Source organism: Procambarus clarkii, chromosome 5 (genome assembly GCF_040958095.1).
Source record: "Procambarus clarkii isolate CNS0578487 chromosome 5, FALCON_Pclarkii_2.0, whole genome shotgun sequence".
Taxonomy (NCBI): domain Eukaryota; kingdom Metazoa; phylum Arthropoda; class Malacostraca; order Decapoda; family Cambaridae; genus Procambarus; species Procambarus clarkii.
In genome coordinates, this window is record NC_091154.1 from 39632257 (window position 1) to 39650077 (window position 17821).

Sequence of the window (17821 nt, forward strand, 5' to 3'; positions counted from 1 at the left end):
ATTTATAGTTGTAGTCACTTAAACAATATCTTCAAGCACAATCTGATTGGCTGAACGCTTCTTATTGTTAGTAACTCATTTCTGATTGGCTAGAGCTGCCGCCTGTTCATCTGCTTGTCTTTGATCCCACCTGAAGGAGGTTTCCCTGGGCAGTCGAAAATAAAAGCAGTGACGTAATTTCTTGGAGGAATTGATTGAGTATCGCCGCCTTTTGGTCCAAGAGGAAGGAAGAGTGGCTGCCACAGGACGAGCTGGAGGGCAGGCTGTATTATCCTGGTGATCCTGTACATTCCTGCAGTAAGAGGCAGATTTTGTTGGTATTTGAGTCTTAACTACAGAGCCAGGCCAACATGTCGGTGAAGAAGATATCGTCGGTAGACGAATTTTCTGCACTAGAGAAGTAAGTTGCTGTCATCTGCCCGAAACGCTTTGCGTAATAGTGGCTTTAGGCATTGTATGTACTGGCTCTTATCTATAAATTCATCAAAATCTGTATCACCCCTTGTATGTATGTACTTTACCTAAATAAACATTTGATTTGATCTACTAGTTCTTAAGTACCTCAGGTTTGCATGCTTTCTGGCATTTGTTAATATGAAAAGAAAATGAGTTGTGGCTAGTAGGGGTCATTTTAGATACAGGTAGTCTAATATTATTGGTTAATTTATACTGCTACTACTACTGCCAAGATGATAATCTTAAGGCCAAATGCTCCGGTCACCACCATGATAGAGGCATCTGTCTTCTTTTCTGGTATTAGAAAGAAAAATGACAGTGGTGAGTCAGTCAGTCAAACTCTTGAGACTAACCAAACTAAATTTAACATGTCTGTACCTAACCCAGTAAAATGCATAAAGCCCAAAAATGAAATGAGAATCGGTATGCTGCATGGTATCTCTTTTGAGTTGTTATACCGCTACTGAGGAAGTGCTAGACGGATACTAGTCACTTTGATCTCAAGATGGTTTGCCAATGGATTTTAATGTCAAATTATATTTAAGTAAACTGAAACCACATGAGGGTCTGGGATGTACAGGATAGACTAATCATGAGACGTGTCCCTCTGCCATCATCCATTCCCTTGTTGCCTCATAAATGTATGAAAACCTCCCCTTTATAATTTATGGTTAAATACCATATAAGTGCTATAAAGTGATAATTTAAGTATTGCACTGTATGTAGATAAAACAATTAGGTTTTGCTCTTGTAATAAACCGTATCTTGAAACAATTAATTTCTAAAGATGCATCGATCCCAATGTACTAGTCTTCATTGTGACATGAATAAGTTTGAATGAATTATGACATAATGCGTGTGGTCATTTGTCTTCTTTAGAGTTGCCCAAATCAAAATATGACAGTTTAATATTTTATTTTTTCATGATGCTCTGAATTATATTTTTGTCAATGTGCGCTACAATTCTTAAAACTCGTAACCCTTAAATGATGTCTTATGATTCTGTTTGATGTATTTTTCATTTTCTTATGAAATAAAAAAGATAAAGAGCTAGATAAGGAGCAATAAATTATTCATTTATTCATTTATATCAAATTTATATCAATTATTCATTTATATCAAATACATATATATCATTTACAGTATATCCTTTGTGTTATCATTGTAGAGTGCATTATTCAGGATATAGACAATTCAGAGTATACTCAAAGCAACTCGCAGCACTTTTTGACCACTTTATCTTACATATATGTATTTTTATAATAATTATGCATGGAAATAACTACAAAGTATATAACCACAATAAGCACCAAATATCCCAGCCCAACCTATCTTATTTAATCTAACCTAGCCTTCCTAACTACATTGTGACATTTGATTCTCTGACTGATGAATGGCAGCACTTACCAAGCCCATGTGCAAGATTTTAGGGCTGGAGAACCTTGTTGATCATTAAAAGATTTGAACACCTTTCTAAGGACATAGAGTTTATTACGTATTATTATCTACAGTTTTTCCATTTGGTGGCTGGAGTCACTTTTTGCAACAAACGGGTGATAGATTAAATGTTGAAATTTTACTGGTATTTTTATTTTATTTTCAGAAATAATGGCTTATCTGTGATCCATTTCATGGCTGAATGGGCTCCACAGTGTGAACAGATGAATGATGTTATCACTGAACTTAGTAAACAACGAGAATTAAAGGTTTGTTTTTAAGTATCGGCCTGTATATGTACAGAAATTAATATTTATCTTATTAAAAGTTTGAACTTCCTCAAAATCCAATCTCGTATGACTTTTTTTCCATAGTCATCTTTATTTTCTCTCATATTTCTTCCTGCATTATTCTGGTTTTGCATGATATTGGTCACAAATACAATGTTCTGGACCCGAGTGTCATATAGCCATTTTCCACGTTATTAAATATTAATTATGTGTCTCTTGGCACAGTTGTTATTCACAGAGTTATACATCACACAGTATGTAGAGTAATGTGATGTATCAATGAGAAAATCTGTAGGAGTTGTGATGAGGGTTTGAATACATCAATGAGAAAATCTGTTGTGTGTGAGTTGTGATGAGGGTTTGAACCTATGTTCTGGGTGCTTCCAAGCATATGCCTTAGACAACTAGGTCATGACATGGTAAAAGGATTGCATCCTGGTATTCTACTGAATTCATGAGGGTTTCTGAGGCTTCCACTGGGAGTACCCTATGCTCTGGGAGTACCTAGAGCATAGGTACTGATATTCACAGTTATTAAATTGATACTTGAATACTTGGTGCCTCACGCATCTGGCTTGTCTAAAGTTATTAATTAATTTTTCTCTACTGATTAGGAAGTAACGTTTGGGATTGCGGTTGCCGAGGACATTTCAGATGTTAGCTTGAAGTACAACATTTCTGCTGTGCCGACTATTGTGTTACTCCGTGGTGGAAAACTTGTTGAAAGAGTTGATGGTGCTAATGCAGCTGAGCTTACTACTAAAGTGAAAACACAGGTAAGGTTAATGCATGAGGCACATAGGAATGTTCATTTATTTTTCATTTTGTCAGATTATACTTGCTAATTTGATATAAATATGAGCTAATGCAGGGGATAATTTTAACTCATTGAATTATATTTATACTAAGATAATTTGATTGATAATTTGACTAAGATTGTGATTAAAATTAGTTGGTAACAGAAGTAGTTGGAGGTGGCAAAAGTTTAAAAATATATATAGTTTAAATTGAACTGTTCCTTAAACACAAATGGTGTGCCTTTCATGGTTGGTAAAGGTTCTCTGTAAAGATAATCTTAAAAAAAAAGGTAACTGTCGTTGATATTTTTACAGGCAGCAAAGGCCTCCTTGATGTCAACTTCACCAGTTGCACCTGTTAAAGATCTTAATACTCGCCTCAAACAACTAATTAACTCTGCAAAATGTATGCTGTTTATGAAGGGATCACCAGATGCACCAAAATGTGGTTAGTATTTGTCTGATGTATTGTAGAACATATTATTGCTGAATTTATTCAGACATTTTAGTATGATGATTGTGAATTGGCAGTCAAGAAGGGTTCAAATTTTTATACTACTGTACTTATAAGTGGTGACCCCACTGCAAGTTGTTTCATATCCCTTATGCTATAGATGTGGGGAAATCAAGCTATCAACCCATCTCCCTAAATTTCTAACTACTGAAGGGCAAAATAGTTTTGGATTTGGGGCTGGCACCTGCCCAACTACAGTACTCTGTACTATAGTTGGAAGTGGCAAAAGTTTTTAGAGAAGGAAATTATGTTGTGCTAGGTTTATGCAAGACTAAGATTATTGGAAATAATAATGATGAGTGTGGCAAAGGAAATGTCATAAGAAAAGGATTGAACAAAAATGAAACAAATAATAAAAGAGTAGGTTTGTTAATGAACATTACGTATACAATGTGTGATAGACAAGAGATTTAAAATAATTTGGAATTGCTTGAAAATTGAAATAAATATAATAGCCAAGAATTATAGACCCATTTTAATTGGCAGTCTGAATGGTTAAACTGGAATAGATCCAGAGATTGGCATTATGGATAGTAGTGGTGTCCTATGAATACGTGACAGTTATTGATTTATAAATGTATGTGATGAAATAGTTGTGTATTATTAATTCATATTTTGAGCAGGAAGATATACGTAATTAAACTTTGTACTGTACAAGGTAAATGATATTATACTAAATAGTTTTATTGACAATGTGCTTCTTGAGAGAAGAATGCTTAATTATATGAAGGTGTGATGTGAAAGCATTGAGGAATATTGAGAGGTTTATCTGATAAAATGTTGATGCAGTGTAAGATAAGATCAAGTGGTGAAAGATATGATCGTACCTCAAAAACCCAGGATGTATGTTCGGTTAAGAATGCCATGGCAGAATGAGAGGAACTATATGGTGGGATGAAGTGGTGACAAGAGCAGTGGGTAATAAAAAGTGGGTGTTATGGAGAGAGGGCAAGAAAATGAGAGCATGATGAAAGCAATTAGTATATGAAATTATTAGTTATACAGCAAAAAAAATATAAGTAAAAGAAGTAGGAAGTTTATCAGGAAGACGAGAATATTAAGTAGGAAAGTGGAAATTAGAAGTACAGCAGAACCTCGGTTTAACTAACCTCGATTCAGCAAATCTCTGGTTGGAATGCACATCTTCCAGGCAGGGTTTACTCGCACGATTCTATGAACAAGACTTTGCTGAAGTGGGATGTGTGCGGATTTGCTTGGGAGGTTGTGACAGAGTTCACAGACTGGTGGAAAAGTTGCCTATCATAGGTTAAAATTAAAGATTACCTTAATGAAATGAGCCCATAGAGCATGGGAAATATGAGGGGGGGGCATGGTTGGTAATACTCTTAATAGGGGCTTCGATCACCTTTCATGATTTTCATAGATGGAAACGAGACAAGAAGAAAGCTGGGGACCTTGGGAAAGCCATTGAACATATTTAAAACAATTTTTTTTTTTTTAAAGTTGCAGAAGTTTTTGTTTAGTAAAATATGCTAGAAATCTAAGGGTATGAATGGTAACTGTTAATATAGTTCAAAATATGTTTTTAATGATTTCTGTAGATGGATGCAACTTTTCAAGAAACAGTTGGGGCATTTTATTGTATTAAAAAAATTAATGCGAATGCCTCCTGGAGGCATCTCTGGTTGCAATGAATTGGAGTTAGTCCATATAGTTCATTGAATTGAGGTTGCACTGTACTGTAGATGGAGAAAATAATTTGAAAACAATGAATGAGAGGTTCTATATGAACATTTCTTGATGTGAGAGCAGTGCAATATCATATGACAGCTGATATGTCTATGGGAGAGGAAGTGACAAAGGTGAACTGTGGGAAAGCTACAAGTATCACTGAGCTATATGAATGTTAATAAGTGGTGCAGAGAGACAGGAATTAAGTGGTGCAGAGAGACAGGAATTAAGTGGTGCAGAGAGACAGGAATTAAGTGGTGCAGAGAGACAGGAATTAAGTGGTGCAGAGAGACAGGAATTAAGTGGTGCAGAGAGACAGGAATTAAGTGGTGCAGAGAGACAGGAATTAAGTGGTGCAGAGAGTTTAGTGAGACAGTATGAGATAGTGGCATTGTACCAGAGGATTGAGAATGATCAACAATTGTATTTTAGTATAAAAATAACGTATTGAATGGAAGTGCTACAGAGACATTAGTTTACCAAGTGTTGTGAGCAAAGTGTATGTTAGGACAGTAATTGGAAGAGTGCACAAAGTTACTGAGAAGCCACTTGTCCACTTGCAATTGATTTTCAGGGTTCCCTTTTCATCAATTCATTTACCTCATTTCTAGGTTGAAAATAAGCAAGCTGCAGTACCCGATGTACTGTATTTGAACACTAAAGCTTTGTTCTGTATTACTATATTATGAAATTTTGGCTCTCAGTCTTAACTACTGGTTATATATATATTCCCATTATTCATACACACTTTGTGTACATTTTTGTTGTCTTTTGCCCTGTTGAATTATTACTGTCTTGGTATCATATACTGCATTTCTCTTATGTCTTGATCTCTTCCATGTTTATTAATTTTAAATTGCTGCATACACTGTAAGTTATATTTGCTATTATTGTCCCAGCCTAACTTAGCATTGTCTAACAATACGTTTTCTGGCTCCTTATGGTAAGACATCTCCTTTCAGTAAATCATAAATCTTATTCATTGCTTTTCACTTTGAAGGGTTCAGCCGCACAACAATAGACTTGCTAAATAAACACGAGGCCGATTACTCCAGCTTTGATATTCTCACGGATGAGGAAGTACGTCAAGGCCTTAAAACCTACTCAAATTGGCCTACTTATCCACAGGTTTGTTCACTTGTTTGATATTTTACATATGTAATGTCACAAAATTAAATTAATTGTGAGTAACAATGACAATAACACCTCGACTCTTCCTTGTAACTCTTGGTTTTTCAGTCTGGGAAAATATTTCGTAGCTTGCCTTTGCACTTTTTCCAGTTTACTGGTGTGCTGCTTAAGATATGGGACACATACAACTGCTACATATTCCAATTTTAGTCTCAAAAGTCATGAACAGTTAAAAGCGATTCTGAAGTTGGAAGTTGTAGTACAGTATATGGCTCTTTGCACAATGTCTTTTATGTGGTCCTCTGGTGACTGTCTGCTACCACCCCTAGATCTCTCTTTCTTTGTCAGGGTACTTTAATGCCTTTCCCACATAATTTGTAGGTTGTGTGTGTGTGTGTATATGTGGCCTATTTTCTCCAGTTCCACATGCCATAAGATGGCATTCATTCACTGAATTCCATTTTCTAAGTGTTGCTCCATGCTGTACTTATTTTGCCCAGGTCATCTTGAAGGACAAGACGGTTGTCTAAGTGTCTTATCTTTTCTAGTAGCTTAGCTTCATCAGCAAACATGCTCATGTAGTTCTGTATTCCTTCTGGTAGATTGTTTATATAGTAATAGTAGGCATCCATCAGTCTCAGGAGACTATGGAGTTGCGCTCTGGTTGTCGGTCTGAAGTTGCCTCTCCAGGACACCAAGCCAGGGTAGGTTGATATGGAGGAGAAGCTGTCATCCAAGCAGCAGGTTTCCCCTCTCCACGGCGCTGAAAGTCTCAGATGAATAGGCAAATACCAATGCGATTGGTTCCAGCGCCGTCACAGGAACTATCAGAACGAGGTAACAATGAACTGCCCTAGGGCAGTTCATATAGTTCATATAGATGATGAACATTACTAGTGGTACCCCATTAGTAACACTTCTCCAGTCTGATGCATTCCCTCTGATTACTGTCCTCATCTTTCTTATAACAAAATCCTCATTTTGGGATCTATGTCATCAGTTTCTCTGTCTGTGTGGGACTTGCTAAGTCTCTTTTAGGTCCATATAAACACAGTCAACCCAACCATCTTTTTCCTGTAGAATCTCTGATTTGTTACACAGGATCTCCCTGTTTGAAAGCCATACTGTCTGTTAATATAGCGTGTGTGTGTGTGTGTGTGTGTGTTTGATCAAAAAGGTGGTAATTCTATGCTACAAGGTTGGAGAGGAACTGTATTATATCTTTGCTATTTCAGTATTAAAGTAAATATTTATAATCAAATAATCACATTACTTTCACAAATGTAGTAACGTATCAAGTTGAGAGCAGACTATTCAAGATGATATAAGAGGTTTATAAATATTCAAGATGCAAGAGGTTTATAAAATTTTGTGATTAAATTTTGTTAAGCTCTTGCAGGCAAAATGCCATTTTCAGTAGTGTATTTTTTCTAAACAGTAGTTCTTTACATTGTCAGTACTTTATGATAAGTTCAACCAAATCCATAATGTTTATGCATTGTTTTAGTTGCTAATATATATTTATATATTACAGTACTCTAATTCCACACAGTAGACGGTGAATGTCTGTAACTATGCTTTCAGTTTTCAGACAGTAGGTAATGACACATTGACATTAACAAAGTTCTCAATTATTTTGTTAAAATTTTTTAATCCATTGTATTTTGTATAAAGGTATCTTGACAAAATCTTTTTATTTTAGTATATTTAATATAGAGTTTGGTAAACTATGTATTGTTGATCTCTTTGGTATAAAGTGTGTTAATCAGTAACTACAGTATCTCATTCAGTTATATCTAGAATATAATTTCCATTTGTTTGTGTGTGTGTGTCCAAGATTGAAGGCTTGGGGATAGTGTCATTATACTTTGCAGGATGACTGGTAGGCGTTCGATGATTATCATAAGTGGGTCAGGATTACCCAGTAACTCTCATGGTGACCTTCATGAAATCAGTAGAGATCAAATGGTGGCCACAGAGTTCTTAGAGTTTCATCATCTGTTCATTTATGCAAAATGCATGTTTTTAAGGCAAATTTGCATTCTGTGGGCTCTCAACTGTTCAATGGTGCAATCTTTCTAGGGTCAACTCGGGCAGGTAGTTTGCTATAAATTTGTGATAAACTATACCAGTGTGATTATTAAATTATCATAATTTGTCAGTGAGGCTGGATCTTGCTTCTTCTGCTTTAAAATAGTGTAATGTACCTTGGCTATTATAAATTTATAAATCCTGGCATTTCATCCTGGCAAGGCTGTATGAACCATGAAAGATACTTCCTACAATGTCAGTGCTAATATTCAGGATACAAAGTAATCATTGTGGTGGTGCTACTTAAATTATAGACAACATGTAGGTTAGAAAACAGTTAATGATTATTTTTTGTCCCCAAGGTGTATATTGATGGGGAGCTTATTGGAGGTTTGGACATTCTGAAGGAAATGGATGACTCAGGGGAGTTAGGCTCTATGCTTCCCAAGAAACAAAAGCTGGAGGATAGGTAAGTAACTTTCTTAGAATGAATGAATTGCTATATCTTCAATTCAATTTAGCAACTTGATCTGGGAGTTATGATTAGTAAGAATCTAAAACCAAAAAATCAATGCATAAATGTTCGTAATAAGGCAAAAAGGACACCGAGTTTTATTAATTGAAGCGTTAGTAACAAGACTCAAGTGATATAAATTCACTTGAACGTGTCCAGTGTAGGATGACAAAGTTAATTCCCCAAATTGGAAATCTTTCATACGAAGAAAGATTAACAAAGCGTAAATTGCATTCACTGGAAAGGCGAAGAGTTAGGGGTGACATGATAGAGGTTTACATGTGGATGAATGGACATAACAAAGGGGATATTAATAGGGTATTAAAAGTATCAACACAAGACAGAACACGAAGCAATGGGTATAAATTGGATAAGTTTAGATTTAGGAAAGACTTGGGGTAAATAATGGTTCGGTAACAAGGTTGTTGATTTGTGGAACCAATTACCGCTTAACGTGGTGGAGGTGGGGTCCCTTGATTGTTTCAAGCGTGGGTTGGGTATGTATATGAGTGAGATTGGGTAGTTATAAATAGGAGTTGCCTCGTATGAGCCAATAGGCCTGCATTTACCATTATTCTTAAGTTCTTACATAAAACTGCTGTTAACTAAACCTAGTTACAGGAAGAGAGCTAAGCTCTTTGTGTCCTATCTTCCTTATATTCATCTTAAGGAGTTTTGAAGCTTTCATTGGTATTAGCACATACTTACATCTCTTATAATTTATTTATTATATTTACCACTCTTTCCTAAAGCATATTTTTTAAAGTTTTTTACAAACCTATGGTTTCATAATTCATGTCTGTTTCCTCTGGCGAAGCCACTAACCTAACCACAAGCAATTATTTTACACACGCTTTACATGAATTCATTCATCACATTTTTGAGTTGAAAAGAGAGCAAACAGCAATGCTATACAGTAGTGAACACTTTAGACACTGAAAACAATATATTGTATAGCAGTTATCTCTCTCGAAACTGATCACGAATTTTACTGATGAGTACAAGTTAAAAATGAACCAACTCATTTATCATAATATAGTAAATAAACTGAAACATGACTTTTTGAGCATTAATATCATTTTCATATCTTTCCAGCTAAGTGGATACCATAAAACTTTACACAGTTCTTTATCTCTCAGACAGAACCATTTGGGCAACCTAACCTCACAAAACACACGTGAATTACCAGATGTGAAACACAGATGTGAGAAGCCCTGAGAAATAGGCAGCAAGACCGGGAAGCGAGAATAAAAAAACCTTAGGAGCCCAAAAGTGGATGGTCCACTAGACCTCGGTCACTTGATGAAAGTTAGGAAGCAGGTTTTTAGTGCTCCAGTTAACCCAAGAATGTGAATAATGGGGAATCCCAGAATTCAGAATGGTATTTTCAAGTGTTAAAATGCTGTAATATTTTATGAGGGTAGTAGGGTTTGTTGCCATATGCAGTCACTGTATAGAGGTGAAGGAGATGCAATGGTGGGAAATTAGGAGTTTCTAAAGTTTCTGATTTTGACATACAGTACAGTGGTCCCTCAGCTTACGAATTTAATCCGTTCCCAGAGACGGTTCGTAAGCCGAAAATTTGTAAACTGAAGCAAATTTTCCCCTTAAGAAATAATGTAAATTAAATTAATCTGTTCCACACTCCCAACAAAATTAACTTCAAAAGTAAATTTGATATCTAATTTACCCAAATCTTCAGTACTAAAGTATGTACAAGTTATTGCTTACCTTTATTGATAACTCTTGTTGGTGTGTTTACTAGTTGTGTTTTTACTAGTTGTGTTTTTGCGGGGGTTGAGCTTTGCTCTTTCGGCCCGTCTCTCAACTGTCAATCAACTGTTTTCTAACTACTTTTTTTTTTTTTTTTTTTTTTTTTTTTTTTTTTTTTCTTTTCCCAAACCACACACACACACCCCAGGAAGCAGCCCGTGACAGCTGACTAACTCCCAGGTACCTATTTACTGCTAGGTAACAGGGGCACTTAGGGTGAAAGAAACTTTGCCCATTTGTTTCTGCCTCGTGCGGGAATCGAACCCGCGCCACAGAATTACGAGTCCTGCGCGCTATCCACCAGGCTACGAGGCCCTATGTATGAGGTGTATGGAAGACGGTGAGAAGGGGGGGGAAGGAGGAGAGGTGTTAGTGTTTGTAGAGAGAGAGAGAATCTAAATAAATGTCCTTTGTTTATTAGGTAAGGGATTTTCATTTATTTATGCTTCACAGAGCCATGTTTTTGTTTTTCCAGATTAAAAGTTCTAATCAATAAGGCACCATTGATGATATTCATGAAAGGAGAAAGGGGAGCACCTAGATGTGGCTTTTCAAAAACTTTGATTGGCATTCTCAATGAAACTGGGTGAGTTGTTGGTAATTAGTATAGTAATACTATACAGTGTAACCTCCACAATTGTGACCTTTTTATAGCAGATAAAATGAATTTCTTCATTTGGTCTAATGCATGGTGGTGTTTGCCCTGTTATTTTGGGAACCCCTCCCCCACTCCCTTTTTTTATGACTGTCTATCCTATTTAAACAAAATAGTGTTATGAATTTATTTTTATAATTTTTATATAAACAATATGTAATGCACAGTGTTTAAGATGTATATATTTTTACCTTAATAGAGATGGGATGATGTTGAATGCCTAAAGAAGGTACAGTTGTACAGTGCTTAATATTTTTAAGGATTTTCACTTACACTATGTACATGGTAAATTATAGTAGTAGTATTTTACTTGGTAATTATTACAAAAGGTAATGGCTAAATTATTCCAAAGATATGGTGGACATGAACTATATTAGTCTGCAAAAGTGGTGCTCCATTTTATTCTTTTCTCGTGCTTCTCTTGGAGGCTTGGGAGGAGTGAATTTATTGTAAAGTTTCTAAATCATTGGAAATTTACAGACTGGAGTATGACACCTTTGATATCCTTACCGATGAGGAGGTTCGACAAGGACTGAAGTCATACAGCAATTGGCCCACTTATCCTCAGGTACCACATTAAACCATATTTCAAACGACATAAATACCAAAAAATCCTTAATATGTTGCCCCTTTATTCCATATTATTTTCAAACTTAAATTCTCATATTTCCTGCTTCTTCCACATTTTATATACCAGATAAACTACCGTCCTTTCTCATACTTTTCCTCTGTTTCTGATCGCTTTCTAGTCATTATCTTGGAGCCACTCTTTACATCCCATTCAGTTCCTCTCAGTTTTCCATTTCATCCAATTTCCTCTCAAGACATGAAGAAATGTTTTGTAACTTGTGCACCCGTCGCCTCTCATTTCATCCTATTTCTGTGAATTTTGTTCTTATTATTTCCTTTTGAATAAGATAGGTATCAATTTGAGTGAACCAAGATAATGTGTTTGAAAATGTCTCTCCTATTTGTATGCTTTTATTGTTCTAAAGGAATATGAGCTTACATAAACTCATTATTGCCCATCGGTCTTGAAAAGGTACTTTCGAATTATTTTATTTTATTTTGGCTGTTTTGTGTGAGAACACGTAAAATTAAGAGTACAGTACAGTACTTTAAGAAAAATTTGAAAAATTGTTGATCCAAGATTGTTCTTGTTTTGGGACTTCACCCCCCCCCCCCCCCCCCCCCACCCCCACACTAAAGTTATTTGTGACCTCACTCTTCACTATGTTCTTTTTACATTCATTACTACTATTCATGTCTGATGAATTTGGTGTTTAATCTTGACCTCAAATAAAACATATCTTAGAATTATTAAATTACGTCAAGCCTGACAGGTTTGACGTGCTTATTACTGTTACTGTACCTTTATGGAGCTGCAAGATTCATACTGTACTTAGATGAGAATATTGGGCATTAATGAGTTTGTGGAGTTGGTAGGCACCTGCCTGTAGTAACCGTTAAGTTACTTACCATTGTAGTTAAATATTTGATTTTGCAGGCGATAATCATATTTGGTGATATTGATATGAAATCAAGTCAAACCAAAATTTTTTCTATTCCCTGTTATTTTAAATACCAAAAGTATATAGTGATATGTATGTATATGTGTGTGTGCACGTATTTACTATTTGTGTCTACAGAATCGAGCTATTAACTCTTGGACCCCGCATTTCTAACCAATTTATCTTTCCTCTTATTATGTCTATTACATATATTTATCTCTAACACACACATACATGCCTAGGAAGCAGCCTGTAGCAACTGTCTAACTCCCAGGACAACTAACTCCCTATTTACTGCTAGGTGAACAGGGACACCAGGGTGAAAGAAACTGCCCATTTGTTTTTGCCTTTGCCAGGGATTGAACCCGGGGTCCCTTAGGACTACGGCCCCAGAGCGCTGTCCACTCAGTCCCCTAATGTGTAATTACCTAAGTGTAATTACCTAAGTGTAGTTACAGGATGAGAGCTACGCTCGTGGTGTCCCGTCTTCCCAGCACTCTTTGTCATATAACGCTTTGAAACTACTGACGGTCTTGGCCTCCACCACCTTCTCACTTAACTTGTTCCAACCGTCTACCACTCTATTTGCGAAGGTGAATTTTCTTATATTTCTTCGGCATCTGTGTTTAGCTAGTTTAAATCTATGACCTCTTGTTCTTGAAATTCCAGGTCTCAGGAAGTCTTCCCTGTCGATTTTATCAATTCCTGTTACTATTTTGTATGTAGTGATCATATCACCTCTTTTTCTTCTGTCTTCTAGTTTTGGCATATTTAATGCTTCTAACCTCTCCTCGTAGCTCTTGCCCTTCAGTTCTGGGAGCCACTTAGTAGCATGTCTTTGCACCTTTTCCAGTTTGTTGATGTGCTTCTTAAGATATGGGCACCACACAACAGCTGCATATTCTAGCTTTGGCCTAACAAAAGTCATGAACAATTTCTTTAGTATATCGCCATCCATGTATTTAAATGCAATTCTGAAGTTAGAAAGCATAGCATAGGCTCCTTGCACAATATTCTTTATGTGGTCCTCAGGTGATAGTTTTCTATCTAGAACCACTCCTAGATCTCTTTCTTTATCAGAATTCTTTAAAGATTTCTCACATAATATATAGGTTGTGTGGGGTCTATGTTCTCCTATTCCACATTCCATAACATGACATTTATTAACATTAAATTCCATTTGCCAAGTGGTGCTCCATATACTTATTTTGTCCAGGTCTTCTTGAAGGGCATGACAGTCATCTAAATTTCTTATCCTTCCTATTATCTTAGCATCATCAGCAAACATGTTCATATAATTCTGTATACCAACTGGTAGATCATTTATGTACACAATAAACATCACTGGTGCAAGAACTGAACCCTGTGGTACTCCACTTGTGACATTTCTCCATTCTGATACATTGCCTCTGATTACTGCCCTCATTTTTCTATCAGTCAGAAAATTTTTCATCCATGATAGAAGCTTACCTGTCACCCCTCCAATATTTTCCAGTTTCCAGAACAACCTCTTATGTGGAACTCTGTCGAAAGCCTTTTTTAGGTCCAGATAGATGCAGTCAACCCAACCATCTCTTTCCTGTAATATCTCTGTGGCTCGATCATAGAAACTGAGTAAATTCGATACACAGGATCTTCCAGATCGAAAACCATACTGTCTGTCTGATATTATATCATTTCTCTCTAGGTGTTCTACCCATTTAGTTTTGATTAGTTTTTCCAATACTTTCACTATTACACTTGTCAATGATACAGGTCTATAATTGAGGGGGTCTTCCCTGCTGCCACTTTTGTAGATTGGAACTATGTTAGCCTGTTTCCACCCGTCTGCTACGATTCCTGTACACAGGGATGCCTGAAAGATCAGGTGAAGTGGAATGCTGAGCTCAGATGCACATTCTCTCAGAACCCATGGTGAAACGCCATCTGGGCCAGCTGCTTTGTTCTTACCGAGCTCCTTGAGCATTTTTTCCACTTCGTCTCTAGACACCTCTATGTGTTCTATGTTGTTCTCTGGAATTCTTATTGTATCAGGTTCCCTAAAGATTTCATTTTGTACAAACACACTTTGGAACTTTTCGTTTAGTGTTTCACACATTTCCTTTTCATCTTCCGTGAATCTATTTCCCATTTTCAACCTCTGAATATTATCCTTTACCTGCAATTTGTTGTTTATGAATTTATAGAATAGACCTGGTTCTGTTTTACATTTGTCCGCAATCCCTTTTTCAAAATTTCTTTCTGCCTCTCTCCTCACTGCCGTGTAGTTGTTTCTCGCATCTTTGTATCGCTGGTATGTTTGGGGGTTCGGCCTCTTCCTGTATTGATTCCATTTTTGTGTCTTTCGGTCTCTAGCCCTCTCGCAATTTCTATTGAACCAATCCTGTTTCCTAGTTCTGCATCTCTGTTTTGGTATAAATTTTTTTGTGCCTTTATCATATATTTCACAAAACTTGCCATACATCTCATTCACTTCCTTGCCTAGCATCAAGTCTGTCCAATTATACTCACTAAAAAAATTTCTAAGGTCACCATAATGTCCTCTCCTGAAGTCTGGTTTTTCAACTGCTTCAACCTCCTTATTTTCTTCCAGCTTATAACGCATTGCATACTTTATTCCCAAAAAGACATGGTCACTTTTACCCAAGGGAGGAAGGTACTGAATGTCAAATATCTCTTCCTCCTTCCTGGTAAATATCAAATCTAGCATGGAGGGAACGTCCCCTTCCCTCATCCTCGTAGCTTGTTTAACATGTTGATACAAGAATGTTTCCAGGATGAGGTCTACAAATTTACAGGTCCAAAAATCTTCTGTTTTAGCTTCATATGCTTCCCAGTCTATGGATTTCAAGTTGAAGTCACCGACTATCAACAGTCGTGATCTATCGTTATCCGCTCTGGCTATAATCTCTCTCATTATTGTTATAAGACCTTCACGTTTACTATCTAGCTCCTCCTTTGACCATGTGCTGCTTGGCGGTGGACTATATGCATTTATCATCATTAGTTTATCATCCTCATAGCAGATCTCTAGTGCTATTATGTCAACTTCTTGTGGATTGGCAGTCATTATTTCCTTCACCTTTAGGTGTTCTTTTACCAGCACAGCAACGCCACCGCCTTTCCTAATTTTTCTGTCCCGTCTCCAAATTGAGTAGCCCCTTGGGAATATGACCTCATTTAAAATTACATCTTCAAGTTTTGTCTCCGTGAGTGCAACAATGTCTGGTGTCTGCAGCTGTATTACATCACTTAACTCCAGTATCTTCGATCTCACTTCGTGTGTGTGTGTGTGTGTGTGTGTATAATTACCAAAATGTAGTTACAGAATGAGAGCTATGCTCATAATGTCCTATCTTCCCAGTACTGTCATATAACGCTTAACTACAGATGCTTTTGGCCTACAGCTTCTCACATAGCTTGTTCCAACCATCTATCACTCTGCAAAAGTGCACTTTCTGATGTTTTTTGGCAGCTTTGTTTCCTTAGTTTGAACTAAGATTACCAACTATTACTAATCATGTATGAATCACAGCCTGGTTGATCAGGTATCCTTTGAAGGTGCTTATCCAGTTCTCTCTTGAACACTGTGAGGGATTGGCCAGTTATGCCCCTTATGTGTTGTGGAAGCGTGTTGAACAGTCTTCCACATTCAACCTTCCAAGTTTAGATTTTCCTCTCCTGAGATTAAAGTTTCATTGAATACATATTGCCATTGATTCTATAAATTTAAGTGTTTTGAAGTTATTACATACACAATAACATTAAATTTATTATGATTCACTTTCAATATTTACAGATCTATGTGAAGGGGGAGCTTGTTGGTGGTTTAGATATTATCAAGGAGCTTCAGTCATCAGGTGAACTCATGGCAACTTTGAAAGGAGAATAAATGTGAATGAAATATATCTTGTTCTTGTAAGAGAACAAGATATTATTTGTCCATACAAATTTAAACAGTATGGACAAATAATAATGATGTATGGAAAATGTAATGTATTCTAACCATGGAAAAAATTAACTATTGTATTAATCTTCGCATTGTGTTGTTGCCTTTCAATGAAAGACGTTGTTACATAATAAAATCCATGTCAGATTCTTGTAATTTTTATTTTCTCATTCATTTCATTCTCCAGGTTACTGTGGTATTTTGTCCAGGTATGTCTGTCGAGAAGGACAGATTAAAGGAAAACAAGGTTTGATATTGCTTGTTCATATATAGAGGTAATTATCAGGAGCCATTATTACTAATCCATTATGACTGTATAGTGACTGTATTACTAATCCATTATGACTGTATAGGGAGTGACAGCCACTGGCTGTCACTCCCTCCCGCCCTCACCTCACCTGATTCGCCACCATTCTCCTCCCACCATACTGTTTTTGCTTTTATTCACTATATACAGACGTTATATATATAAGTATCTGTATGTTTTGTTCACCATAGCGAACAACTAAGCTGGTATAGTGAGTCCAGACAGTAAATGGTGATCACACAGAGTCAGCAGATAACGCTACCTTCCTTCCCACCAAGATTACTCCTACAGCGCTAATTATCACAACACTCCTGCTATTATCAGAATCCTGGTCATTTTTATCACAGTCAGGGGTCTTCTGTAATACTATCATCGCTAAATAATAGCATGTACATATATTATGGCATTTTTAGGCGATGCTGTGGTCACAAGCTGAACAGCAGTGCTGTGAGCTCATGCTACGTGCGCCATCCTTGGTGGCTCACTCAGTACTGAGGACCTCACACCCGGGAATGTGGCCCATGATTTTTTTTTAAATGGCGCCTGTTTACAAGAGCCCTGATGAAGGTGAGGTAAACCCTGTGTATCCGCGGGCCGTTTAAATCTTACGTAGTACTCCATCACGTCATATGACGTGATGCGCAATTTGTAGCAAGTTACTCAACACTTCATATGATGTGTTGCGCAGTTTAAGGATTAAGGGCTGAAAGACTTCTATATGAATATTTGATGCACATTGTGAATCTGACTTGGAGGATGAGTTG

The 17821-nt window shown here is 36.7% G+C and overlaps 1 protein-coding gene across 2 annotated transcripts in view; it reads left to right on the forward strand.

Moving 5' to 3' along the window:
* The window catches only part of Grx3 (Glutaredoxin 3), a 73705-nt gene extending 56806 nt beyond the window's left edge, over positions 1-16899 (forward strand). Inside the window, exons 1-9 of one of the 2 annotated variants that reach the window (XM_045750508.2) lie at positions 64-400; positions 2060-2162; positions 2798-2959; positions 3296-3428; positions 6187-6314; positions 8711-8817; positions 11111-11221; positions 11771-11858; positions 16601-16899. In XM_045750508.2, coding sequence (XP_045606464.1) covers positions 351-400; positions 2060-2162; positions 2798-2959; positions 3296-3428; positions 6187-6314; positions 8711-8817; positions 11111-11221; positions 11771-11858; positions 16601-16693 — 975 coding nt within the window. In that variant the 5' untranslated portion in view covers positions 64-350 and the 3' untranslated portion in view covers positions 16694-16899. Of the gene's footprint in view, positions 1-63; positions 401-2059; positions 2163-2797; positions 2960-3295; positions 3429-6186; positions 6315-8710; positions 8818-11110; positions 11222-11770; positions 11859-16600 lie in introns of those variants that run through there. The other variant, XM_045750513.2, reaches the window with a different exon arrangement.
* The last annotated feature ends 922 nt before the right edge of the window (positions 16900-17821 follow it).